The following is a 27,819-nucleotide window of genomic DNA, read 5'->3' as shown; positions in this document are numbered from 1 at the left end:
TTCACTCCTGTAAATATCTTCACTGTTTCTGTTTCAGATCTGTGTCCTGATGAGTGAAGGAAATGACAGACAACAGGCTTAAGTCTAAGCCACCTGATCAACAGAATGACCCATCACTGGGACTGTTCTAACCTTCTTAACGTGTTTAATTGTGTTACAGTACATTCAATTATTTTACTGTACAATGCCTTTAGTTGCTTGATACTTATTATTACTACTAAACAAACATTGTTACTGTATGTAATTTAGCTTTTAAAAAGTTCTACAATTAATTCAAGTCTTAAACAGTAACTTCTATGTGTTTCATTACAACTGTTTATGGTGAATGAGAGACACCACCAAAATATGACCCTTCAGAGGTCCATGTAGCCTACCGATCAGAAGGAACACGCTCCGCTCACCAAAAGTCAAGCTATGGTCAAGGGGCAGCATTTCTGCCACTCCCCAGTGACACAGAGATCATGTACTTCCTGCTTAACTGTTCAACTTAATAGACAGACATATCAAGGTCGATTTGTCTTATTGAAATGGGAAATACATTGAAACGGGAGGAAATAGATATCTGTTTACTTGCTACCTGTTTCAGTATTTTATTCAAAGTTTCCATGTAGCCCTCACCCTGAATTAGTTTATTGGTTCCTAGTGGTCAGCACATTTGTTTCATTTGGCATAAAAATGTGACAAAGCTAGGGCACAACAAAACATTTAAAAGAGAAGCTCTTTTGTTTTGGGACCAAGGCAGTTGGTTGCCAGGTAACTCAAGAGAAAGTAACTCAAGAGAAAGTGTAAGACCCCCTCATGTGCACAGAAACCAAACCAAGGGCTGCATCCCTCTTCATCCTGCAACGTTGTTTTTACTGTAGTCCCATCCCAAACCAGACACAATGTACATGCTATTGATCATTTAAGTAATTATTTAGCTTGTTGCTACATGTAACAAAAGTTCCTTCAAACAAAAGCAATTGAAGCCCTTTTCACCATAATGTGGATGTTATCATTTAGCTGGTATCCAGGCTGTCCGTTTGAATTCATTCAAGGACAATAGTCCCAAACAGAAGCTTCTATTTAGAGTGCTCTGGTCCCTAGCTAATAGATGGTGTCTCCTCAGTCAGGGAGGGGACATCCATTCAGAGTTATATAAGACAAGTCTGGAAATGAATGCTGATTTAGCCCTCCATTTACCCATTCAAGCATTGAAGCATGTTGAAAGCCTCCCCTCTTCCTCCTCCACATTGCCCCTTATGCAACAGTGTTTTTGTCTAAGCCTCCGGGAGGCATATGCCCCAGCAGTAGAGGTGTTCTGCTCTATCTGTACAATCGTCCTCAGTGTCTCTGCTCCATCTCTCTCTACCTCTCTCTATGGCTGTTCAGCTGGTTGTAGCTCTCCTGGCTCTAGCCTCTCTGAGTGCTGCATCTGCACCGGACTGTAAAGAACTGGTCAAACCCCTGGTACTGGAGGACCATACCGAGGTAAGTTGTGATCATAATACTAAATATATTTTGGACCTAATGAATACGTCTCAGATGACACTCTACTCCCTATCCGGCTAACCTACTATGGACAGTGACAGATGCTGTGCAGTATTTATTAGGATCTGCAATTTACTCTTCCTGGGGTTTCCAAAACAGGAAACGCAAATAAAATAAATAATATATAGCACATTTACATTACAATTTAACCATTCAGCAGACGCTCCCAACCAGAGCAACCCACAGCTCGTTCATTCATATTAAGATGGTGAGACAAGTACATACCACAGTCATATCTCAATCACTTAACACATACATAATGCAAAATACAATACAAAATGCATATAAATGTCTGTCTTTTCACAGTTCCCGTCATCCTGTAAGTTGTTCTTTTATCTGTTCTTTGAGTCTGGTTTTATTGCCAGCTTGAGTTACCTGCTGTGGCAGAGTTCCATGTAGTCATGGCTCTATTTAATACTGTGTTTCCCAGCCTCTGTTCTAGACCTGGGTACTGTGAAGAGACCTCTGGTTGGATGTCTTGTGTTGTACCTATGAGTGTCCGAACTGTGTGCCAACTGCTTCAACAGACAGTTTGGTACCTTCAACACCTCGCACAAAGACCAATAGTGATGCAGTCAATCTCTCCTCAACTTTGAGCCAGGAGAGATTGACATGCATGTCATTTGTACTCCGTGTACATCAAAGTGCAATATGTGCTGCTCTGTTTTGCGCCAACTGCAATTTGCCTAATTCCTTCTTTGCTGCACCTGACCACAACTGGACAGTAGTGGAGGTGTGACAAAACTAGGGTCTGGTTGACTGAGATAGAGAAAGCAGAGCAATGCCTTAATATAGACAGACCTCATCCCATTTTAGTAACCGTTAAGTCATAATTATGTTTTGACCATCAAAGCTTGCCATCTAGGTTGACACCTAGCAGTTGTCTCCTCAACTTGCTCAATAGCCACATTCAATAATAGATCCAGATGAGGATTAGGGTTGTGAGTGATTTGTCTCAAAAATTATGCTTTTAGTTTGAGATGTTTAGCACCAGCTTATTGCTAGTTACCTTAAACTTAAGTTATTTTACTGTTGCAGCCGACGTGTATACTGTTGAGTCGTCAGAGTACTTATTCAAGGAAAGTCATTAGTAAACACCAAAAACAATAAATGGTCCAAGCCGGCTGCCCTGTGGTACTCCACACTCAACCGAATTTGCATTAGAAAGGCTTCCATTAAAGAAAACATTGTGTCTTCTATTGGATAGGTAACTGTACATCCATGATAAGGCAAGGGATGTTAATCCATAACACCTACACATTTTCTTTTTACTATACTACCCTTGTGTTTCTTCCAACTTCAAAATGGTCCATATTGGTATAGGATGATGCAATTAGATGGTATGAAACTCATGTGTTTTTCCTTGTCTGTGACTGGCAGCTCTATGGCAAATGGGTGTATGTGATGGGGTCTGCAGATCATTTATTCTTCCAAAATGCTTTGGGGACTCTGAAAAGCTCCTGGATAGACCTGTCGGCTACATCGGACCATAAAGTAGTCACCCTAAGATGGGGAGACCGCATGTAAGTCTGGCTATATTGTGGATATGAATGCAGACTTTAGTGAATGTCATTCATAGTAGTTTGGAAAGGGCATTATTAAATATCAGGAAAGTATGTGCAATGGTAGACATTTAATTTGACCTTTCTCTGAAAGCAAAGACAATGTTTCAAATTGGCACCTAAGCAATGAATCATACAACATGCTAACACGTTTTTCAAAATGTCCATCAGTGATGGCAAATGCATCGTGGGTACAACACATGCTACCATCTCCGGCACCACTTCCACAGTACACAGTAAGTGACCTGTGCTCTACTAGCCTGGTTGCCATATCTGTCTGTGCTTTAGCCAACACCCTCCTCTGGTGTTGTTATGCCAAATAGGACATCGGCAAAGGAGCAAGTTGGCTGAAGCAGAAACAATCTGGCAACCTGGCTAGTGCTCTACATCTGAGGGAGGAAAACATTTAGCTGCTCAATAAGAGAGGGCTTTTATCCACTTAACTATTAATGTGTATATTGCCATGTTATGTCTTCACTGTATGTCATCGTATGCCTGTAAAGATAAATAATAAATAAAATGTACTGTTACTTTATTTTATAGTCTGGTATTTTTTACTTGGAAATTACATGGTAATCATAGTAATAATAATTAAATTTTCTTTTCTTTGGTATTCACTGAAACTAGCACCAAAAAGTAACCTGCCATTTGGTACAAGGTACTTACCAAGTGTGTTGAATTTGTTTACTGTAACAGCTGAAGCAGGACAGAAAAAAAGCGTTACCAAATGTCCTAATCATAATGGATAAGGCATTTATTTTATTTTGTGGATCCACAGTTCATTTGTCTGAACACAAAGGCCAGTACCTGGAGACCTGCCCTGACTGCCTGCTTTGGTCAGACACATCTCGTAATGGAGATGTCACTGGCAGATACCTGCTCCTGTTCAGTAAGTCCGATCAATTCTCAATTGATTTGAGGAAGTCCATCCCCAAAACTGTCAGACCCATCTGGATGTGCTTTAACCAATTCCTAACTGCTGGTTCAGTGTCATGACAAATGTATGGCATGACAACGATGGTCAGAGGAGTTGGCTTAAGCACATACAGATATGAGATCAGTCTCACCCCACTTATTGACATTGATAAATAGTAGCAGTTTAGGCATGCTATACTCCAGACTAAGCATTGTGAAAGCCTGGAGTTGACCCTACATCGATAAGGTGTTAAAACGCTATCTTTATGTCAAAGGGATCAGTCATTATTTCAGAACCAGCGAGATATATTCAATGCTTTGAAAGACTTAATGGGAGATGAGCCTTTTGTTGTCTGTTACCAGCCCTTAAAGATCAGCAGCACCAGCAGTACTGTAGGTCAGCTCACCAGCCTCTCTCGCTCTCCCTCTCTCAGCAAGGACAGGGAAAATGGATCACACATACCTGGACACCTATAAGAAACAGGCAGAGTGTCTGAACTTCCCAGAGAAACACCAGACCTACGATGGAAAAACAGGTCAGGGGTTCTCTTTGCTCCTCATCTTTTCATTATCTTTTATAGATGGTAAAACAAATCTACAAAACGTGAAACTTTAAATGTATATTGTGCAGACAGAGAAAGCAATGGCCATTCCATTGTCAGGATTGACAGCATGGCCAATGTATTCAACCTTCTCTGACCCATGGTGTTGAATGTTTATCCTTTTAAGCTTGGAAAAGTGATCCTTATATCTAGACTTCAGTCCAATAAAGCTACGGCAGATATGTGATTTGATGTCAGTTGATCTGTGGCCAATGATCTGGAGCCTTCTTGGAAGGGCACTTCTAATGTAACTTTATGGCACCACTCAAGGGGCTTGAATTTTAGAGCTCTCCCTGTAGATGTCGTGGCGACGTAGCGTCCCCATGAGTGACAGAACACTGAGCCAATCACGGCGCAAATAGATTACATTACCAAACCTTGCGCTCCGTATATTCCCCTGGATGCCCCACCACCACCGAAAGCACTGAGCTAGGCTGAAACACCTGCATTTTGGAGCTGCCTTACTTAACAAGTTTATTAACTGAATGATATGTTTTTTTTTTACATTGTTTGCAAACTGATGTGTGACACGTATTCATGCCCAAATAACATGCAAAACAATTAGACAATTTTTTGCTAAACAGGTGGGGCGCCACCTGCCCTGAATGACAGGTCGCCACTGAATATCCTCACACTTTCTCTGTATTTCAGAGCTGTGCCCTGATGACAAGGAGGAGAAGAAGGTGGTGGAGGAGAAGGTGGTGGTGGAGGAGGAGATTATGGAGGAGATTATGGAGGAGAAGCAGGCTACGGAGGAGCAGAAGGCTACGGAGGAGGAGAAGGCTACGGAGGAGAAGGCTACAGCGGAGGAGGAGAAGGCTACAGCGGAGGAGAAGGCTACAGAGGAGGAGAAGGCTACAGAGGAGGAGAAGGCTACAGAGGAGGAGAAGGCTACAGAGGAGGAGAAGGCTACAGAGGAGGAGAAGGCTACAGAGGAGGAGAAGGCTACAGAGGAGGAGAAGGCTACAGAGGAGGAGAAGGCTACAGCGGAGGAGAAGGCTACAGCGGAGGAGAAGGCTACAGAGGAGGAGAAGGCTACAGAGGAGGAGAAGACAACAAAGTGAATAAAAGAACCAGATCCTCACCGTGTTGCCCAACAAAACCTCCCTTTAGTGGAACTTTGATCCCATAACCACTAACCAAATACCACTTGTACTTCCATGCATTTTAAACCATGTCTTACATACTCATGACACGTTCTAGGTGCTGTATTGTTAAAAAATGCTAAAGTTTTTACCTTGAACTGTGTCTTTTTACTGTTTATTTGATAACAGTTCAAGGTATCTTAAATAACAAAATATGACTGTTCAAACAAAGACATTTAAATAAACACATTCAACCTTGTAACTTTTTTCCTTTGAAGTTATGAGATCTGAATATAATGTAACACTGGGTGTTTAATGTAAAACTTCCTGTACATATCTAGGTTACTTGGGCTATATTGAGAAGTGAGTTAAAGGAAAATTACACTCAAAAATGTGTTTCATTAGTCCACTGTTGATACGGTCCCAAAATGTTTTGCATGTCAGCAATCAAGTTTTCAAAATGCGCATCATACTGTGACTCTTTTTGTATTTTGATAGTTCTATATCCTGAAAACTTGATTGTTTGAGTGCTTCCGAGTGGCACAGCGTTCTAAGGCACTGTATCTCAGTGCAAGAGGCATCACTACAGTCCCTGGTTCGCTTCCAGGCTGAATGACATCTGGCCGTGAGTCCCATAGGGCAGCGCAGAGTGTCGTCCGGGTTTGGCCATCTTTGTAAATAATAATTTGTTCTTAACTGACTTGCCTAATTAAATGTAAAAAATTGCTGACATGCAAAACATTTTAGGACTGTATCAACAGTGGACTAATGGAACAAACACTAAAAGTTTGACTGGTATTATCCTTTTAAAAAATCAGACAACCGCCAACTACTTCTATACCGAACTTGAAATGTGTAGAGATTTACTGTGCATGTTAATACTGTGGTTTTGAAACACAGCATGACAATATGGACCATTTCTTCAAATGTGGAGTACATAGTAATAGACATTGTCATATACACCGAGTGTACAAAACATGCCCTTTCCATAAGATAGACTGACCAGGTGAAAGCTATGAACCCTTATTGAGGTCACCTGTTAAATCCACTTCAATCAGTATAGATGAAGGGGATTTTTCAGCCTAAATTCAGAGGGTGAATGGGCAAGACAAAACATTGAAGTATCTTTGAACGGGGTGTGGTAGTAGGTGACAGACGCACCGGTTTGAGTGTGTTAAGAACTGCAACACTGCTGGATTTTTCAAGCTCAACAGTTTCCTGTGTGTATCAAGAATGGTCCACCACCCAAAGGACATCCAACTAACGGCAACCTAGTGTTCAAAAACAGGTAATTGATGAGAGGACAAAGGAGGCTGACACGAATTGTGATCCATAAAATAATGCACAACTCATCGTACCTTGATACGAATGGGGTACGGCAGCCGACGACCTTCTTTCAGCAAAATACGGCATTTGCAGTGGGCTAAGGATCAAAAGCACTGGATTGCCAGGTCTGATGAATCCCGGTTGCTGCTGTTTTACGCTGATGGGAGGACTAGGGTATGGTGAAAACCACTTCATACATGCATCCATCATACCGTGTGTCAACATTGCAGGCTGGTGATGATGGTTTGTTTTCATGGAACACATTGGTCCCCTTGATAAAAGTGGAGCAACGTTTGAATGCCACAGGATATCTGAACACATTGCCAAATCAGGTCCATCCCTTCATGGCAGCAGTGTATCCATCTGTGAATAGTGTTTTTTCACTGCAGAATAATGCCACAAGGCTAGGATTGTCTAGGAATGGTTCCACAAACATGACTGTGAATCCAGCTGATCTCAATCCAATTGAGCATCTGTGGGATGAGATGGAACAAGCTATTCGGATTAGAGATCCACTACCAGCCAACTTGACACAGCTGTGGGAAGCATTGGAGTCAACATGGGCCAGCATCCCTGTGGAACACTTTTGACACCTTGTAGAGTCCATGCCCAACAAATTGAGTCTGTTCTGAGGGCAAAGGGATTGCAACTCAATATTAGAAATGTGTTCTTAATGTTTTGTAGAATCAGTCCATGTAGAGTGCACACTAACAACATTACTCAATATACAGTTGCAGCAACAAAGCATCTGCAGCAACAAAGCATTTGTAGAATTGTACTTATCAGTAGACTAGCATTTAAGAACAGGTCATCATTTCATCAAGTTTTGTGAAGGAAAAAAAAACATGGCAAAAGTGATAAGCAAGTTCGGTCCCCAAAACAGATTTTTACAAAGTCAAATGAATGTGTTAGAGGTTTCATAATGCTTGTATCTAACCCAAAGTAGATAATTTAATATTGTTTATACATCAGTTGGGCTCTCTATAAGTTACAACATGAGGTCTTAAACCTAGCAAAAGTGCTTCCTTGCAGTTGTGTTGGGTAACAGTCAAAATGTTTGCCATGGGGTAAGTTGAGCCAATGGCCACTATACAAAGGATGATCACATTTAGTCTGTTTTATGCCTGACATGCATAGTATTTTTGCACTGTATGCATATGAACTCAATTTTGTTCATTTTTTAATGATACTGAGAAGACATGTCCCGTCCCGTGTATACAAACGTAAAACAAGCAGGGGTCTAGCCCCCCGAGATTATTCAAAGAGCAGCCAAGGAAGTGAGAGAAGGAAGACGTCAAATCACCTTCAAATGCAGAGAATTTGCCTACGAACTGGCACATTGAAACGACAACTGGTCAAGAAATGGAGGGTAAGTGATATTGAACAGAATCTATATTTGAATGTCGGCATACAATACACCACACCCCAACTCTATTCATTTAACCAACCAGCACCATCACCTACTGCCACAGGACACCATTACCCACTTATCCCGAGGCAGCGCAGCTTACCCTGCCAAACCCCGATCCGTCTGGTGGGGTGCCAGATGGTGAAGCGTGATTCATCACTCCAGAGAACGCATTTCCACTAGCAGCAAGCCACTCTTTACGCCACTCTCGCCAACGCTTGGCATTGCGCATGGTAATCTTAGGCTTGTGCGCTGCTGCTCAGCCATGGACACCCACTTCAAGAAACAGTTATTGTGTTGACATTGCTTCGAGGCAATTTGGAACTCGGTCATGAGTGTTTCAACCATGACCAGACAATTTTTATGCGCATCAGCACTCGGCTGTCCATTCTGTGCGCTTGTGTGGCCCGCCACTTCGCATTGACCGGGGCAGCTCTGGCAGGGCAGACATTTTATTGACCGACTTGTTGGAAAAGTGCCATCGTATGACTGTGCCACGTTGAAAGTCACTGACCTCTTCAGTAAGGCCATTCTACTGCTAGTGTTCGTCTATGGCGATTGCATGGCTGTGTGCTTGATTTTAAACTTCTATCAGCAACAGGTGTGGCTGAAATAGCCAAATCCACTATCACTCTTGGCCATGTCGTGTATTTTTTTTTATACATGAATTCTGATTATTTCTAGGGACACACAACAGCCTGAGATATATGTAGATCTCTTTGTTAGAAAGAATACTATGCATTTCTTGACATTGTGATGCTGAAGGTAAAACAAATTACTAAACTTTCCCTTCTCTCACTAAATTTGCTCCGTGTGCTGTCCTACCAGGTTCAATGTATATTAATATACTGCGCACAAAAAAGTTTGTCATAATCAGTTGTGGAAAAATGGCCCAATACTTGAGGAAAAGTAAAGATACCTTAATAGAAAATGACTCAAACGTCACCCAGTAAAATACGTAATATATACAATTATATATTAGACTTAAGTATTAAAAGTAAATGTAATTGCAAAAATATACTGTAATATAAAAAGTAAAAGTATAAATAATTTCACATTTCTTATATTAAGCAAACTGACAGCACAATTTTATTATTTTAATGTATGGATATCCAGGGGTACATTCCAACGTTTTCTTTAGGAATGTAGTGAATTAAAAGTTGCCAAAAATATAAATAGTACAGTACAGATGACCAAAAATGACTTAAGTGGTACTTAAATACACTTCAAGTACTTTACACAACTGGTCAAACTCATTGCCGCCGCTGTCTATGCGCCCTCTGCGGGAAAACCCGTGGATATTGCTCTGCAAGTAGCAGTTTGAGTCTGAGGATTAGTTCATATGTTGACAATATACAAACACATTTTCTCAAAATTCTGTACATGGATGCGACAAATGAAATCAGCTTTTTTGGTATCATAATTTCAATGTTAAACTGCTAAAATAAACACAGAAGCAAAACAACTAAAGACATATTACTTACCATTGTGTGGCACATAGGCTGAAGTTTGGAGAGCAAAAAAGTCGCGAATAACCAATAAACCATGGCTGTAAATCACTGTTCCCCTAAATTAACTATACAGGCAAGCGTGAGGGAAACTGCAGACAGCCATCTGTCAGCGCTTAGAGCCAATTAAAATACATGTTGGATTTGAAAAGGCTGACTCCATCAACAGAGGGTTCGTAAAAAGCCTCGTCTACTATCAAGTGATTAATATATAGGATTTATTAGATAATTTCTATTCAGTGACGTAAACTACTATCTTGGACAAGGTGTCTCGAACATGCTGTGTTGCACAGCTGGGGTGACACTAATGACAGTTAAAAAACAAATCAGGCTTTATTATTTATTTGATGACCACACAATTCTTTTAAAATCATTTTCTTATAGCACTGTGATTGTTATAAAAACTGTGATTGTTATAAAAACTAACAAGAAAAATCTGTTATTTTGATTTAACCTCATTAAAACATTTGAAATTATTTTAATTTATACTTGACAGTATAATCTTTTTAAAAAGCAGTGAAACTAGGAAGAATAACTTCATTAATAGTCTTTAAAAGATACACAGCTTCCCAATTTACTGTATGTAGATTAAAAAGGCACTGGTTAACTACTGTACTTCATTCCATGCTGGCTATAGATGGATAGGAATGTTGCGGTCCAATCTCCCATTCTGACCATTAGGCAATAGTGCATTGTACACATCTAATTCCAAACACTTTTTTTTTTGACAATAACAATGTGTTTACTTACAGTGCATTTGGAATGTATTCAGACCCCTGGACTTTTTCCACATTTTGTTACGTTACAGCCTTATTCTAAAATGGATAAAATGTATTGTTTTCCTCGTCAATCTACACACAATACCCAATAATGACAAAGTGAAAACAGGTTTGAAGAAAACAGAAATACCTTATTTACATAAGTATCCAGACCCTTTGCTATGAGACTCGAAATTGAGCTCAGGTGCATCCTGTTTCAATTGATCATTCTTGAGATGTTTCTACAACTTGGAGTCCACCTGTGGTAAATTCAATTGATTGGACATGATTTGGAAAGGCACACACCAGTCTATATAAAGGTCCCACAGTTGACAGTGCATGTCAGAGCAAAAACCAAGCAATGAGGTCGACGAAATTGTCTGTAGAGCACCGAGGGGATTGGGTCGAGGCACAGATCTGGGGAAGGGTACCAAAAACGGTCTGCAGCATTGAAGGTCCCGAAGAACAGTGGCCTCCATCATTCTTAAATGGAAGAGGTTTTGCAACCACCAAGACTCTTCCTAGAGCTGGCCACCCAGCCAAACTGAGTAATAGGTGGAGAAAGGCCTTTGTCAGGGAGGTGACCAAGAACTCGATGGTCACTCTGACAGAGCTCTAGAGTGCATCTGTGGAGATGGGAAAACATTCCAGAAAGACAACCATCTCTGCAGCACTCCACCAATCAGGGCTTTATGGTAGAGTGGCCAGACGGAAGCCACTACTCAGTAAAATGTACGACAGCCCGCTTAGAGTTATGAAAAGGCACTTAGACTCTCTGACCATGAGAAACAAGATTCTCTGGTCTGATGACATCACGATTGAACTCTATGCCTGAATGCCAAGTGTCACATCTCGAGGAAACCTGGCAACCATCCCTATGGTCAAGCATGGTGGTGGCAGCATCATGTGGTGGGGGTGGTTTTCAGCAGCAGGGACAGAGAGACTATTCAGGATCGAGGGAAAGATTAACAGAGCAAAGTACAGAGAGATCATTGATGAAAGCCTGCTCCAGCACTTTCAGGACCTCCGACTGGGGTCAAGGGTCAAGCACACAGCCAAGACATCGCAGGAGTGGCTTCGGGACAAGTCTCTTAAAGTTCTTGAGTGGCCCAGCCAGAGCCCGGACTTGAACCCAATCGAAAATCTTTGGAGAGACCTGAAAATAGCTGTGCAGTGATGCTCCCCATCCAACCTGAGAGCTTGAGAGGATTTGCAGAGAAGAATGGCAGAAACTCCCTAAATACATGTGCGCCAAGCTTGTAGCGTTATACCCAAGGACGCTCGAGGCTGTAATCGCTGCCAAAGGTGCTTCAACAAAGTACTGAGTAAAGGGTTCAAATACTTTAGTAAATGTATTATTTCAGTTTTTTCTTTTTAATAAATTGGCAAAAATGTCTAAAAACCCGTTTTTGCTTTGTCATTATGTGGTATTTAATACATTATACAATAAGGCTGTAAAGTAACAAAATGTGGAAAAAGTCAAAGGGTCTGAATACTTTCCGAATGCACTGTATATAACTTCTACATATAAAATGTAAATGCCATTATAATATGCTTTTGAAAAATATATTCCATGTACAATTAATTACCCAGTGGAAAACTGAACATGAAAAAAAACTACAATAATTAAGCAACAGATATAACATGACAATAAAAGCAACAAACCCATTTCAATGTGAGCTTCATTTTGGTATAAAGTGATTAATAAAATGTGTGTGTGTGTGTGTGTGGCTCACCAGCCTGAGGGTGGCCAGTCAGACGAACATAACACGTTAACCACCATTCAAACATCCGATCTCAATTCTTGCTTTGTCAAAAGGCACACAATCCTTTCACACCTATGCCCACTCAATCTTCTCCCCTCCATCTTTGGTTCAATAATCCCTCATTTTCCATAGAACTTCTTGTTGAGGAGGAAGATGAGCAGGTTGACGTTGACTTTGGCTTTGTCAAACATCTTCATCACCGCCACTCCCTCGTACTGCAGCTGGAGCAGATCCTAGATAGGGACAGTGACAGTGACAGACAGGGACAGAGACAACAGTCAACTATGGTTCTACGATCATAAAATAAAATATATATTTTAAACAACTATGGAACTACGGCTGGAGGAGGTCCTACACGGAACAGAGTCAACAGACAGAAACATGTCCTAGTCAACAGACAGGGACACGGAACTATCAGTCTGTCAGCATGACAGAGAGGAGCCTTGACAACCATGAGTCGTCGTCATTTGGAAGAAAAGCATCACCTGGAAATGGAGTTGGACCTTTTCCATCTCAACTCCCATGAACTTGGCCTTCACCTCAAAGTCCCCAACTTCCTCACTGGGAGAGATGTCAAACATTACATTTTTGAACCTGAGAGAAAAGACAAATACATGCAATTGAATTAATCAAATGAAAAGACAGGATACAGACACAGATAAGACAATAGCAGGACTAGAGTTGGTTAAGGTCACAATATCAGACAGACTTGTTTTGGCATAAAATTTAATGTCAATTGTGAGAAATAGTATGATCAGAAATATAAGCTTAGATATCCAATTTTCTCAAAAGGTTTCTGAAATGCATTGACGATATTGGGCCATAGTGTAGTGTGTTTAACTGGCTTTAAAGAGGACATAGCGATGCCTTCTAGATACTAGCTCCCAGTTTCCACTTTGACATGACCTGGAACTCCCACAGAGCAGTGAGGAGCCGACTGGCTCTCCTCAGCGCCACTCTAGCTAGAATAGCCTGACCAAAACATGAAGGACAGGAGCGAGTGTTCGGAGAGCGAGAGGGAGAGTGAGAGAACGTGAAGGAGCGAAAGTGGGGGATTGAGCAAAAAAAACAGAGACCGAGAGAAACAAGAGCGAAAGAGCGAGACAGAACACGGTGGGCTTCTGTATGGACAATGTCCCTTAATGAGGTAGTTCCTCCCACCCCATCTCACACAGAGCTAATACAGCTCACTCCTCCCATCAAAGTCATGCCCTTGTCCCCGTCCAAATACTTTACCAACGCATCCTTCCTTTCTCCCTTTATTTCATGTTATCACTGATCTGATTGGTGAAAGCTATGAAAGACTCATGCATTTATGAAAGTGTTGGAGAATGTTCCCTTGACTACCACAATACCCAAGACCCAGTATGGTACCAACTCACTTCAGGATTCAATACCATGTTCACATTTTGTGTCCATAGGCGGGTTGTCTGACAACGTCACGAAAATGCTGCACATGCATCACAGGGGTAGAAGGCCATCTGCTGTTATGATTCTGAACAATCAGATCGCTAGCAACAATGACAAGAAGCTGACATGTGGGGAATCATAGGTTGCTTGTTCTTGATACCATGACTTGTATTGAGGTGTTTTGACTGATGTCATGTCTACGATAATATGGCAACAATTTGCTAACTAGCTAGCTAACAACTGTAACAATGTATTCGAGAGACAAATGCATGTTTTCAATAAACATTTGCAGACGAAATATAGTTTACATGTTGTCAATCATATGATTCTAAGCCAACCTCCGTTTCACCCCGAAGATGAGCACGCATCAGTTTTGTTAAACAACCCACCCACCTATACTCCAAGTCAACCACACACTACCTCTGAATCACAAAACCCTGGCTATTCGTTGTAAAAAGTTTGTCCGTTGCATAACATTTTGCTGTGGTTTGAAATTGTGTGTACAAATGAATACTACTCCGGTTTCGGGAAGCTGATGTCACTGCACAATGCTAAGCTAGCTAGAACCAGCTGTCCTCAGTGCTGCTCCACTCACTGGTTGGTCTGCAGCCCCTCTATCTCCAGGATCACTCCCTTCTCGTGCAGTCGGGCAGCTGTATACTTCAGAGACTGATGCTTCCACTTCTTACTGCCCTTCTCCTCCACCTTCCTTTCTAGCTTGATGGACCGCCGCGTGTTCCTGTGGACACACAGACACGCGCCAGATAAGACACACGCATGGAAGTCACACAAACACATACTTAACACATCAAGTTTTGAATGGGACCAAGAGCAATGACAATGTATTTCAACACTAGCCCATATGGCCCAATTCCAAACCAATCCATCCTCTCCATCTCTAGATCTTTGTTGCAAGGCCCTCTACAGTGTTTGTGAAGGTCGGGTGAACTTCGACTTATGGTTAGTGGCGAGGGATGGGTTTTGTAGGGAACACTCACTTCCTGTTGAGGTTGTCGAGGCAGGTCTTGATGTAAGTGTCGTAGTAGTTGGTCTGGTCCTGATAGAAGGCTGTCTTGGAGTTGAGCGCGCTCAGTGCCTGCTGGAGCTTCACCAGCTCCGCCCTCCTCCTCTGTCTGTAGCGTCTCTGGTAACGAATGTCCTGTCAATCACACGCAGAAGGGACATGATTGGTCATCTACAACACAAACGCTGAAGGCCATCAATGTGCTTGTGTCTCTGTGTGTGTGTTTGTGCGCATGTGTACCTTGGCAATGTCGTTGATGAGGTCCTGGTACTTGTTGCTAGCGGTGACCAGGCCAGCCTGCTCCAGGGTTCGGAGGTTGCGGAGGATCTTCCTCTTCTTCTGCTCCAGAGGCAGCTGTCTGTCCTCCAGCACCGCCTGGCTGCTCTTCAGCCCCTCTGGGGTCTGGGCGTCCTGCACCGCACGCAGCGCCACCACCTTAGAATGCTCACACTCCTACAGGACAGCACAGGTAGGAAGAGGCAGACACACAAAAACACAAAGGAAGGTTAGCATGTCTAGTCAGTCCACTCTTTCCCACTCCGGCATGACACAAAGGGAAAAGAATACAAATAAAACCACTGATAGAGAAGTAGGCTATTTGAGGTGTGTGGTTGGCTGGGCGGTGTAGGTTTCATCATTATGACATCACCTGGAGGGCAGAGGCCGGGGTCTCAAGGGTCTCTGGGAGAGTGTCTCCTGGCTGGATCCTGATCACATCTACTATCAGCTTCTTAGTCCTGAGAGAGAGAGAGAGACCGAGAGAGAGGTAGATGGAGACGGATTAAAAAGGATTATGTCATTTCAACTAAACAGTGTAGCTCTCCTCAAACATTTAAGTCTTGTTGATTTGGTAGTGTGTTGAGCTCTGGCCTCTGCTTTGCACTGGGCTCAGGGGGAGAGCAAACATCTTGCCATGTTAACACACACACAATGGACATGTCACTGTCCCGTTGGAGTTTCCATGACCCTGCAGTAGGGCATGATGCCACTCAAACACATTTCCTTTTTTCTGACCCAGTGCATGGTGGACCAACACTTACCAGGACCACAGTGACACTCTGTATGCCTCCCAAACGGCAGCCTATTGCCTTTATAGGGCCCTGGTCAAAAGTAGAGCACTATAAAGAGTAGGGGTGCCATTTGGGACACAGAGCCTGAGAAAGCAGAGCTGGAGGGTTGACATCCTGAACATCTCAGCTACTGTAGGTCAGATGAACAGAGTTGTCTAGAGATACCATTTATAGTATCATAAGTAGCACCAAGAGGTTTTCCTGACCACATGATTAGTCGTGATTATTGGTGCTCATGTCGCAGGAAACATGATGTAAACATTCACATCAGCAGAACAGAGGCCGTCTTTTAAACACAGCTTTCTCAAGGAAGAGCAAGAAATGGGCTAAAAATGTCAGGACAGGAAGTGGTAGTGGAGCAGGAAAGAGCACGTAGTGTGGTCACTGAGCAATACCCACTGTGGTTATTTATGTATGTACCTACTGGAACGTCATAACACAGCATTAAAACAGTGTTTCTTCTGGCTTCTTCCAAGTTAGCTTGGTCAGTACAAAACAGCTCACTGTGTAGTCTCCAGGGTTGGGTAGGTTACTTTCCAAATGTAATCCATTAGTTACTAGTTACCTGTCCAAAATTGTAATCAGTAACGTAACTTTTGGATTACCCAAACTCAGTAACGTAATCTGATTACATTCAGTTACTTTTAGATGACTTTCCCCTTAAGAGGCATTAGAAGAAGACAAAATTGTATGTTACCAATTGAATGACATCAATGTCAATCAATGTTAAAGTTTACATAGCTGGCCATATATGGATGTTAAATTTAACTTTATGGGTTGGTTATGTAGGCTTCTTCTAACCTATCACTTTCTACTACATATAATAATATTATTAAATTACATCTTTACATTAATATATCTAACTTATAAGTCCAAAAATGGATCTTGCAACTACAGATTGCCCCTTTAAGTCTATCAAAAGCGTGTGAGTTGAGAGCATGTGTCCATTAGGCCTATGGATTTATTTTTTTAATGAGTTTGAATTAGATTGAGCAATAAAAGCCCCACTTTTATTCTACAGGCTGGGATCCGCACTATGCAGCTGTTGCAAAATCGCAATTTTCACTGGCTGACCACTGGTTTCAAAAACAATGGCTGATAGGCAGCTTAAACTTCTTGAATTCAACCATTATTGGGTTCAAATACACATTTAGATTTGTGAAAAGTCATCCACAACAACCACAATCCGTAAGGCACAAATAGCTAAATGAGAGAGCAGCAGTGTGATTCACATACATGCGCTATGTAGATAGCAATAATAAGTTATATCCATATCTCCGCAGACTACACCACTGCTTTCATACTTAACTCCAAGCATTTATTCAAGTTGGATCATCTTTGGATGCAGACAGCAGTCGTACCATTGGAAGACATAGCTTGGACTGTAGCCTACAAAAGCCTATTCCTGCTCTTTTCCCACAATCCATCAAACACATTTGGTGTGTCATCATAGTGGTCTCTGACTTGTGGTCAGACTCGCTCAGGTAGAACAAACTTGCACCTTTTTTCAATGCTGATTTGAATGTCACAGTGTGATATATTTTTATGTGCAAACATCCTTTCTGAATTTATAAGTAATCCTCAAATGAATAGTCTAGTATTTCAAGTATCTGTAATCTGATTACAATATTGTAGCTGGTAACAATGGATTAGTTACCCTTTTTGTGTAATCCCTTACATGTAACGGATTACATGTAATCCATTACTCCCCAACCCTGGCAGTCTCTGTGTGTGGATGGAGATTCTAGTAGGTCACCATAATGGAGAGTCAATAAGAGATCTACTATATAGGGAATAGGGTGCCATTGGGGACTCATCCAGACTCTTACTTCATCATCAGGCCCTTCGTGTCCTTGTCATCTCCCTCCAGAAGCTCAAACTTGCTGGTGAGTGTAAGGGAGATCTCCGTCTTAGCCAGCTGACTCAGGGTGCTCTCCTTGTTGGGATGGTTAGGATCCACGGCTCCTTCACCTGGAGAAAAGACAAACATGTACATGCTTATCACAAATTAGGATTCTGTCCTGTAAATGGATCTTCTAATGTCTGGGAGGATGTGTGGCGTGTAAGAGGCATGGTGGTGTGTGTGGTACCCAGCAGTGCCTCCACATCAGGCGCGTCCCCCAGGTCCTCCAGCAGCTCATGCAGCAGGTCGTTGTGGTCGGGGGAGATGGCCTCCAGGTGCTCCAACACAAGCTAGGACACACACGGTTAATCACAGTAGCTAGGACACACACGGTTAACCACAGTAGCTAGGACACACACGGTTAACCACAGTAGCTAGGATACACACGGTTAACCACAGTAGCTAGGACACACACGGTTAATCACAGTAGCTAGGACACACACGGTTAATCACAGTAGCTAGGACACACACGGTTAACCACAGTAGCTAGGACACACACGGTTAACCACAGTAGCTAGGACACACACGGTTAATCACAGTAGCTAGGGCACACACACACTCACACGTTTAATCATAGTAGCTAGGACACACACACATGGTTAATCACAGTAGCTAGGAATAACAGTAGTTAGGACACACACACACGGTTAATCACAGTAGTTAGGACACAGTTAATCACAGTAGTTAGGACAGTTAATCACAGTAGTTAGGACACAGTTAATCACAGTAGTTAGGACAGTTAATCAGGTTAACACAGTAGCTAGACACACACACGGTTAACACTAGCTAGGACACACACGGTTAACACTAGCTAGGACACACACACACACGGCTAGACACACACACACACAGTTAACACTAGCTAGGACACACACACACACACGGTAGCTAACACTAGCTAGGAACACACACACACACACACACACACACACACACACACACACACACACACACACACACACACACACACACACACACACACACACACACACACACACTCACACACACACGGTTAACACTAGCTAGGACACACACGGTTAACACTAGCTAGGACACACGGTTAACACTAGCTAGGACACACACGGTTAACACTGGCTAGGACACACTCACACACACACACGGTTAACACTAGCTAGGACACACACAATACACACAGCACTTTTGTGTTATCTACTAGACACACTTTTCTCCAACCCTAGGCCTCTCCAGCTCAAGATGTATGCAAGCTCTGTGTGAGAGTTCATGAGGTCAGCCCTGTTCTTCTAGAGTCCGTCAAATCAATCTCAGCCCTTCATCCGTCTCTCATCTGAGAAGTCTAGAACCTCTGATGTCCTGCGTTATATACAAGAGGTCTGTCACCATTACCACTCCCTTACCCAGGGGATGGAGATAAGAGAAGGGGGGCAGTAGGCTCCATAGAGGGGCAGTAGAGTCCTAGGTCACGTCCCAAACGGAACCTTATTCCCTAAATAGTGCACTACCTTTGACCAGGGCCCATAGAGCTCAGGTCAAAGCCCTGGTCAAAGTTAGTGCACTATATAGGAAACGGGGTGCCATTTGGGATGCACCCATAGCCTGGGCTTACCGAGTGTGTGTTGATGATCTCATCTATAGAGATGTAGATGACAGGCTTGCTCAGAGTCACCATGTCAGAGTACTCATCCACGTTAAACTTCTCCTCTGGCTCAGGGACGTCACACGCAGCCTGGAAAAACACCCTGCCAGACAGGATCAAAGCATTCGGGTTGATTACTACCACACCAGGAAGATTTTAAAAAATGTTTTATTGATTTAACAAGGTAAGTAAGTTAAGAACAAATTCTTATTTTCAATGACGGCCTACACCGGCCAAACCCGGACGACGCTGGGCCAATTGTGCGCCGCCCTATGGGACTCCCAATCACGGCTGGTTGTGATACAGCCTGGATTCGAACCAGGATGTCTGTAGTGACGGCTGTAGTGCCTTAGACCACTGTGCCACTCGGGAGACCCAGATAACTGGACACATTTGTAATAGTAATATTATCAGTTTACAAGGAACCATATATTTCTGATATCTACCCCAAAATAAACAAAACAACAAATAATATTGAAATCACCTTAAACAGCTTAAAGACAAAACATATCCTGTTGAATCAGGGTGACAGTTGTGGTTTTCAGTGACTGTAGTTCAAATTGATTTCCAAAAAAGACGAGTCAACTGTTTGGAGGGAGGGGCAGAGAACTCTGGGATCACAACTGTATCCCTTTCTCTTGCTGTGTGTGTGTGTGTGTCTAGTGTTTGAGTGTGTGTGTGTCTTGAGTTTGAGTGAAGACACACTACTCCACTTTCCTTGCCGGAATTATGCACTTTCACACAGACACTTCCTCTTTCTCCCGGCTCACCTTTGGCTCACGTCAACTTAACCCTGTTCTGACTTGACCTCTACAGCCCGCTCTGTCTTAAATGATTCCCTTCTGCTTCATTAAATGGAACATTTCTCTGAGCAGTTTTATATGGAGTGAAAGTGAACTTTATCCAATAGTCTTGGGAGTTGTAGTTCTTTACTCTCACCTGAACTTCTGGTAGGTCTGGGAGATGTAGTTATTCATGGAGATCATGTGGGCATTGTCTGCCTCGAACAGCTTGTTGGCGGCGGCATGCTGCAGCATCTTGGCCACGGAGCCCAGGTTACGACGCTGGTCAGAGTGGAGCTGACCTCCGGCTGACATGTCGATGATGTCGAAGCCGTCTGGAGCCACTATGGCTGGGTTCATGTAACGGTAGTACAGCAGGTTCCCTACAATCTGACAGCCGACACACACACACACACACACCCTCTGTTAAACGTAGCTGCATAGCTTCCCAAAGGGCTGTTATATCTAAGGACCTGTATTAATCAGTGCGAGCTGGATGACTACCGTGTCACTGAACACTAGAGGAACCATAACAATATCAGCAACATACATGGAAGGTATACGAACGGCAAAGGAACGATCTAATATCACATGTAATACTCCGGTCTTATACCTTCAACAACTCATCCTCTGTAGCGTCAGGGAACTTTTCATGAAGGGAATGCTTTAGGACCTTTGCAATGTATCTCATGCCATAGCTACATGCAAAACAAAACATGGAGATCGTGTGAAATTGACAGGCATTACATAGATACACAACACAGTGATTTGATGCACAAATGATAGGAAGCAATAACATATAAATGCAGGGGGCTGTGAACATTTCAGAATGAGGGGTGTATTTTGGGCAGTTGTATAAAATAATACCATGGTTGCCCCTGCAGAGTATGGAGTCAACAGTTGTCTAAACCAGTAACATGGATGGTTTCTAACCCTCTATAAGCACTGTTTTGTTTACCCTTCCATAAACACACCACAGGGTTGCCTCCCAAATGGGACTCTCTTCCCTTTCTAGTGCACAGGGTGTCATTTGGGGCGCAGCCTGGCAGTTTGGGTTTCTGCCCTGACAGGATGTTGTCCTGTCCTGTTCCCATACAGCTTCACCTTTCAAAATGCATCCTTCCATCCTCCCTAGGAGTGATCGCTGATCTATCGCTATTGGAGTTCTGCTACAAGGCTTTGACAGAACCACTCATGTCAGATCAGTGATTGCATCAAGAAATAAAAAAGGAAAGAAAGACGGCTGCATTTTTAAAGAATTCCAAAAGGGCCTGAGACATACGGAATGTTATCCAGTGATGACACAATGGAGTTGAGCACTTTGTCTGTGGCCGTCCGCAGCGCCTGACTGGAGGACTCCAGCTTGGCGCGCACCTCCTTGTGCGACATGGCCTGGTCCAGGGTCACCTCGTAGGGCAGTTTACTAAGAGAGGTGGGACAACAGTTAGGTCAATGTGTATATGTGCAGGTCAGACCTGGTTAAAATACATGTGCATTTGATTGTATTTGATATACTTATTTTCTGTGTATTTGAGTATTGTCTAATAATGGGTCCCGACTGTTGGAAAGTATTTTCAAATACTTATTTCAAATGCTATTTTCAAATGCCTAGGTTAAATGAGAGTGTATTTGAGTCAGTGTATTTTCAAATAAATAATATCTAAATACTTACTTCCAAAGGTCTTTGAAAATGATTGAAATACCCTAAATAGTATTTGAACCCAGGCCTAACAATAAATGCATTTCGTGGGTTCAATGCTGTAACAACACAGAATAAAACAATTGATGGTAATGACTGCCCATTACTATCACTTATAAGGCATCGTTTATTGACATTGCTTTACCAAATAAACATATTTGGGTTGTGTATATTACATATGTTTTTAGTATGATGATGAATTTATTATTATATTTATAAAACCACAAGGATGGTAGTGACTGCTCATTACTGCATAGCACTTATTAATAAACCATCCTTTAAACATATTACTTTAATAAAATATTGATAAACAAAATATTTGATGACTTATTCTATTCTTAGTCATAATCTCATGTCTGCTCAGGCAGTAGCAACCTGCCAGCCATCTCTGTGCTCCCAAAAGAGTCATCCTCCAGGCTAGTAGGCTAGCCTAGCTGGCGAGCTGCCTGTGGTCTGACGAAATCACTATTTCAGTAGTTCTTCTAAGTAGATAAGGCATACTTTTAAAACTGCCAATCAACAACTATCAATCAATTAGCTGTATTGTCGGGTAAAGAGACATCTAAGCAACCGCTCTCTATCCCTCTCTTGTCTATCCGTCTTTCTCTCCGTGTCTGTCTGCTGCACTGAGCTATAATTAGAACAGGTCTGCCAGCCCCCACAGGCTTGCCAGGCAAGAACCAATGAGAACAGGCAGCTTTCGGTGCAATGGATTCTGGTCATTGTAGTTAATTGCAACATTGTCTGCACTTAACTATGATGAGTTAACGTCTCACAGAGTAATCTCTACAGAGAAATGGCACGTTGAGTGCACAGAAAAACTAAAAGGAATTCAAATAATTGAACCATCAGTCAACTAGTTATTTAAAAAACGAAAATAAACTGAAAGGTTGGTTAATCGCTTAGCACTAGTGTGTGTCCCACCTGGCCTCTCCAGTATTGGTCTCCAGCTGGTTGACCCAGGCCTTGTACACATCCACAGGGTTGGTGTTGATGCCCAGGCCCTTGTCCTCGATGATCTCCTTGACAACAGGTGCCAGCAGCTGCCTCAGCGTGTTGTGACCACGGGCTCCACGGTTGAAGCTCACCACCATCTTGATGACCGTGGGGTTCCCGGTCACGATGTCCTGGATCTGGTCCACTTTGGACCTGAGGAGGGGTGGAGAAGAGAGATCATTTTTATCATACAACTTTATTATTCCTTTATATTCAATCAGGAAATATCAGACAACAATATAAGAACAAATGATATATAATACTGTATATGACTGGAGAGGGTCCTTGAGTTATGAACAAGGGAGACAGTGGATTCCCTAGTAGCCTGGTTGACTGACTGTTGCAATAAACAGTGCTACTGTACATCGTTGCCTTATCTGACCAATGAGCTAGCAAACATGAGCTGAGAGAAACAAAGGCACCCAGGTGAAACCATCTATATTTACTGTATAAGGGGTGTGTACGATTTGGGCACAGGTGGACAGTTCCACTCACTTGATCTCCTCCTCCAGAGCGGTCTTAAAGAGTTTGAGCAGCAGGTACTCCTCTCTCTGGTTGGAAGCGTAGTTATACAGCGTGAAGATCACTGTGTCCATGAACTTAGTGGACTTGTTCTGTGGCATCTGGAAGATCAGCTTGGCCAGGTATGAAGGGTTGGTCTGTGGAGCAGGAGAAGACATAGGGGTAAAAGAGTTTGCGTGTATGTGTGTGTGTGCATGTTTAAGCGTGTGTGTTTTGAACTCACCTGTAGCAGGTAGAAGAGGTGCTGGTAGGCCTCTAGTTTCTTCCGTTTGCCTTTGCTGAGGCCCTTGATGCCCTGCCTGTCCCCTGCAGCCAGCTCCTCTTTACTCTTCTTCTTCAGCTTCTTACTGTGGGACACCACATCCTGGGAAGACAGACAGTAAAAACAGATGCGTCAGCATGGAAAAGGTCCTTCTCACCTATCCAGTTGTGTTTGATCAGTGATAGCTTTAAGGAAGACAGGGATGCATTATCAAAGTATCTGAGCAGCAGGCGTTTGACTATTGTAGACAATAAAGTGCTGTCTCCAGAAGCAGTTGTTATCAGCAGCATAAGACAAATGTCACCTGTAGGGTGATCCTGTTCTTGACCAGTAAGCCGATCTTAATGTCCATCAGGTTCAGGTCTTTCTCCATCTGCTGATTGGAGCGGATTTTCGTGACCACTTCCTCCCTAAGCCGTGTCACTTCCTGTTCCTCCAGCAGGTCCAGGCTGCTTTGTTCCAGCAGGTGGACAAACTTACGCACCACCGAAAGAGGAGGGTCCTGGGCCCCGGCTACAGGGTAGAGAAAGAGAGAGAGAGAGAGACACACACACACACACACACACACTTCAGGTAGTTCCATCTCTCTTCGAAATCGTAACCTCTTTGAAACCGTGTGACGTATTAAATGCTGTCTAAACTCACTGAGTGTTCTGTAGTCGTCTCTGGCTTTGTTAGCCTTGAGGAAAGCTTGGATCTTCACTATTTCTTTCTCCTGAACATACAAACAAGACAGAAGGGAATCAATCTTCCGTAAATGTCACTGAGTCATATTGTATGACTCCATCTCAATGACATAAACCCTCATTTTTTATGTAGGTGTTGTGTTACTCACATGGTCTATGAAATACTGCAGTCTTTGAGTGTATTTACGTTTAGCTCTCCACATCTTAACAAATGACTGAAGCTGGACCGAGAGGAAAACAACAACGTTAGCAACTCGTAGCTGTGTGTTTCTGTTGAGGTTAAACTGTGTGACTTCTCTCCTGATTATTGACACTCTTTATTTCTCACTGTTTCAAACTAATGTTCTCGCTTTCAAATAAGGCTCACAGTCCCAAGTCTAACTTGTTACCTTGACGACAGTCCCCACGTTGCTTTGCAACACGTTGAGTCTGTCTTTGTATACCTTCCTCTGTTTGTAGCCCTTCCAGGAGGCCTAGACACAGACAACAAGACATTAAAATCATCCGTGTGTGAGTAAACTACAAAAGCAGTACGTGAATTTTAACTGTAAATATTAAATTCTAGTTTAACTTTAAAAAATCAAATAATTAAACTGTAGAACAAATGACACAGTATAGTACCTGTAGTCGGACCACATATGGCTGTTGTTGTAGTAGGTAGTCCAGTCTCTGGGCATGAGCTCTTCTCACCAGGTAACCTCTGATCCTGGCCTGTAGCTGGGTTACCAGGGTCTCGTTGGCCAACCATAACTGTTCCCTGTTATACTCCGCTGTCACGCCTCCAACCACACTCTGACCAGAGGACACATACAACACTAGATTAGTTCATGTGTAATGCATTATAAATGACTCAGAACATGTGTGTGGTCTCTGGTGGTGTTCTTTGTGCTATGTATGGAGAAGGTTATTCTGTTAACTGATATTTTGTGGTCTGTGTCACGCAACAAGAATAATACATCATGTCTTAGGGGGCGGCAGGTAGCCTAGTGGTTAGAGCATTGGGCCATTAACTGAAAGGTTGCAATGTTGCAAGATCGAATCCCAGAGCTGACAAGGTAAAAATCTGTTGTTCTGTCATTGAAAATAATAATTTGTTCTTAACGGACTTGCCTAGTTAAATAATGGTGAAATGTAGAAAGAATAATACATAATTTCTTATGTAGAATCCAACATAAATATGATAGGGACCTGTATTTCCTCTCTGCGGAGCTGTGTGCTGTTGTGTGTGAAGTCCTCTGGCTCCTCCCAGGTCCCCTCTCTGTTCTCCAGGTTGTAGTAGTAGTCATAACTGTCCTTGATACGGTGTTTCACCCACACACACTCACTGCTGCCTGCTAGAGGAAACAACACCTGGACATCACACACACTCACTGCTGCCTGCTAGAGGAAACAACACCTGGACATCACACACACTCACTGCTGCCTGCTAGAGGAAACAACACCTGGACATCACACACACACACTCACTGCTGCCTGCTAGAGGAAACAACACCTGGACATCACACACACACACTCACTGCTGCCTGCTAGAGGAAACAACACCTGGACATCACACACACACACTCACTGCTGCCTGCTAGAGGAAACAACACCTGGACATCACACACACTCACTGCTGCCTGCTAGAGGAAACAACACCTGGACATCACACACACACACTCACTGCTGCCTGCTAGAGGAAACAACACCTGGACATCACACACACTCACTGCTGCCTGCTAGAGGAAACAACACCTGGACATCACACACACACACTGCTGCCTGCTAGAGGAAACAACACCTGGACATCACACACACACTCACTGCTGCCTGCTAGAGGAAACAACACCTGGACATCACACACACACACACTGCTGCCTGCTAGAGGAAACAACACCTGGACATCACACACACACACACTGCTGCCTGCTAGAGGAAACAACACCTGGACATCACACACACTCACTGCTGCCTGCTAGAGGAAACAACACCTGACATCACACACACTCACTGCTGCCTGCTAGAGGAAACAACACCTGGACATCACACACACTCACTGCTGCCTGCTAGAGGAAACAACACCTGGACATCACACACACACACTCACTGCTGCCTGCTAGAGGAAACAACACCTGGACATCACACACACACACTCACTGCTGCCTGCTAGAGGAAACAACACCTGGACATCACACACACTCACTGCTGCCTGCTAGAGGAAACAACACCTGGACATCACACACACTCACTGCTGCCTGCTAGAGGAAACAACACCTGGACATCACACACACTCACTGCTGCCTGCTAGAGGAAACAACACCTGGACATCACACACACACACTGCTGCCTGCTAGAGGAAACAACACCTGGACATCACACACACTCACTGCTGCCTGCTAGAGGAAACAACACCTGGACATCACACACACTCACTGCTGCCTGCTAGAGGAAACAGCTAGACATCACTCACTAACCTCCAATTGCATGATTTCCACAATAGTTGACTGTAATATGTGGTTGTCGTACCTAGCTACCTTAAGGCAAATGCACTAAGTTGCGCTGCATAAGAGCTAAAGAGATAAATGACTGAAATGTAAATGACACGCTAGAAGTTGGGAAGGTAATGTACTGAGAACAAACATCCATAAATAAGCTGATTGTATGCCAGGTTACCAGTGGTAGTGTTGAGGTCCTGGCGCTGGGCCAGCTGTGTCTGGTAGGTGTCTGCACACTCAGACAGAACCCCTCTCAGCCCTGCCAGGGGAGACTGGAGGGCATGTAGGGTGGTCTGGGAGTCCCCCTCCGCCACCTCCCTGTTGATGTCTGCCACAGCTCCTGCCACTGCCAGACAAAACGCACACAGGATCAGTTATGACATTTAACATTTTGGTCATGTTGCTCTTATCCAGTGGTTGGAGAATTGTGATGTGAAGAACTACTAAGAAATGATTTGTTCATGGTTTTGAGTGAATGGTTGGGAGTGAGCATGGTGTGCCTACATGCGAGAGCCTCCTCTTCATCTTGGTTGGCTGTGTGTATCCCTTCTTGAATCTGGTCGAGCCACAGCACAGCAGACTCATCCCCTGAGCTCTAGAGTCACAGACACACAGAGTCAACCTCTGCTTTTCAGAGTGGTAGACCACACAAACATTGACAATCCACACAATGCAATGCATAATTCTAGCTTGAGATGTGCACGCACACATCATTTCAACTTTCTGGTAAAATCAAATGTTTGAGATACAACCACAGATCTCAAGTTAGGCGTGAGCCCCCCAAAAAAACATACCTGGGTTAAAATACTTAGCATTTTGTGGTATTTTCCATTGGTTTATTAAGCCAGACATGCTCAAACTGGCAGAGAATGTTTTTGTAAATATTTGAAGTATTTGAAGCCCAGGTATGAAGCAC

At 43.1% G+C, this 27,819-nt stretch overlaps 2 protein-coding genes and 1 long non-coding RNA gene across 3 annotated transcripts in view; 1 reads left to right on the top strand and 2 right to left on the bottom strand.

Annotated features, from left to right (window-relative positions):
• The first annotated feature begins 1,236 nt into the window (after positions 1-1,236).
• Positions 1,237-5,956, top strand: LOC118394240 (uncharacterized). Its single transcript, XM_035787458.2, has 6 exons — positions 1,237-1,470; positions 2,911-3,053; positions 3,264-3,328; positions 3,871-3,981; positions 4,442-4,543; positions 5,261-5,956. The coding sequence occupies exons 1-6, from the start codon at positions 1,360-1,362 to the stop codon at positions 5,671-5,673; spliced, it is 945 nt and encodes a 314-aa protein (XP_035643351.2). The 5' UTR covers positions 1,237-1,359; the 3' UTR covers positions 5,674-5,956.
• Positions 5,957-10,244: 4,288 nt separating this feature from the next.
• iqgap2 (IQ motif containing GTPase activating protein 2) overlaps positions 10,245-27,819 on the bottom strand; it is a 73,248-nt gene continuing 55,673 nt past the window's right edge. Inside the window, exons 16-38 of the mRNA XM_052461677.1 lie at positions 27,408-27,498; positions 27,082-27,249; positions 25,618-25,760; positions 25,051-25,221; positions 24,819-24,902; positions 24,579-24,650; positions 24,389-24,458; positions 24,048-24,256; positions 23,705-23,845; positions 23,455-23,618; positions 22,888-23,112; positions 21,547-21,687; positions 20,878-20,962; positions 20,422-20,654; positions 19,453-19,585; positions 18,055-18,157; positions 17,794-17,935; positions 15,544-15,631; positions 15,135-15,347; positions 14,869-15,029; positions 14,466-14,609; positions 12,946-13,054; positions 10,245-12,693 (exon numbers count right to left, since the gene is read on the bottom strand). Coding sequence (XP_052317637.1) covers positions 12,580-12,693; positions 12,946-13,054; positions 14,466-14,609; positions 14,869-15,029; positions 15,135-15,347; positions 15,544-15,631; positions 17,794-17,935; positions 18,055-18,157; positions 19,453-19,585; positions 20,422-20,654; positions 20,878-20,962; positions 21,547-21,687; positions 22,888-23,112; positions 23,455-23,618; positions 23,705-23,845; positions 24,048-24,256; positions 24,389-24,458; positions 24,579-24,650; positions 24,819-24,902; positions 25,051-25,221; positions 25,618-25,760; positions 27,082-27,249; positions 27,408-27,498 — 3,204 coding nt within the window. The 3' untranslated portion in view covers positions 10,245-12,579. The remainder of the gene's footprint in view (positions 12,694-12,945; positions 13,055-14,465; positions 14,610-14,868; positions 15,030-15,134; positions 15,348-15,543; positions 15,632-17,793; positions 17,936-18,054; positions 18,158-19,452; positions 19,586-20,421; positions 20,655-20,877; positions 20,963-21,546; positions 21,688-22,887; positions 23,113-23,454; positions 23,619-23,704; positions 23,846-24,047; positions 24,257-24,388; positions 24,459-24,578; positions 24,651-24,818; positions 24,903-25,050; positions 25,222-25,617; positions 25,761-27,081; positions 27,250-27,407; positions 27,499-27,819) is intronic.
• On the bottom strand, positions 26,100-26,791 carry LOC127907279 (uncharacterized). Its single transcript, XR_008064005.1, has 3 exons — positions 26,729-26,791; positions 26,306-26,399; positions 26,100-26,209 (listed from the first exon to the last, which is right to left on the bottom strand). It is a non-coding gene; the product is annotated as an uncharacterized LOC127907279 (long non-coding RNA).

This window comes from Oncorhynchus keta, chromosome 14 (assembly GCF_023373465.1).
Source record: "Oncorhynchus keta strain PuntledgeMale-10-30-2019 chromosome 14, Oket_V2, whole genome shotgun sequence".
Classification (NCBI taxonomy): domain Eukaryota; kingdom Metazoa; phylum Chordata; class Actinopteri; order Salmoniformes; family Salmonidae; genus Oncorhynchus; species Oncorhynchus keta.
This window is presented reverse-complemented; position numbering and strand designations above follow the sequence as displayed.

Coding starts and splice junctions, on each gene's coding strand:
- LOC118394240 (XM_035787458.2), top strand. CDS start 1,360: ATGGCTGTTCAGCTGGTTGTAGCTCTCCTGGCTCTAGCCTCTCTGAGT. Junction 3,054..3,263: donor CTAAGATGGGGAGACCGCAT/GTAAGTCTGGCT, acceptor AATGTCCATCAG/TGATGGCAAATGCATCGTGG. Junction 4,544..5,260: donor GACCTACGATGGAAAAACAG/GTCAGGGGTTCT, acceptor TCTGTATTTCAG/AGCTGTGCCCTGATGACAAG.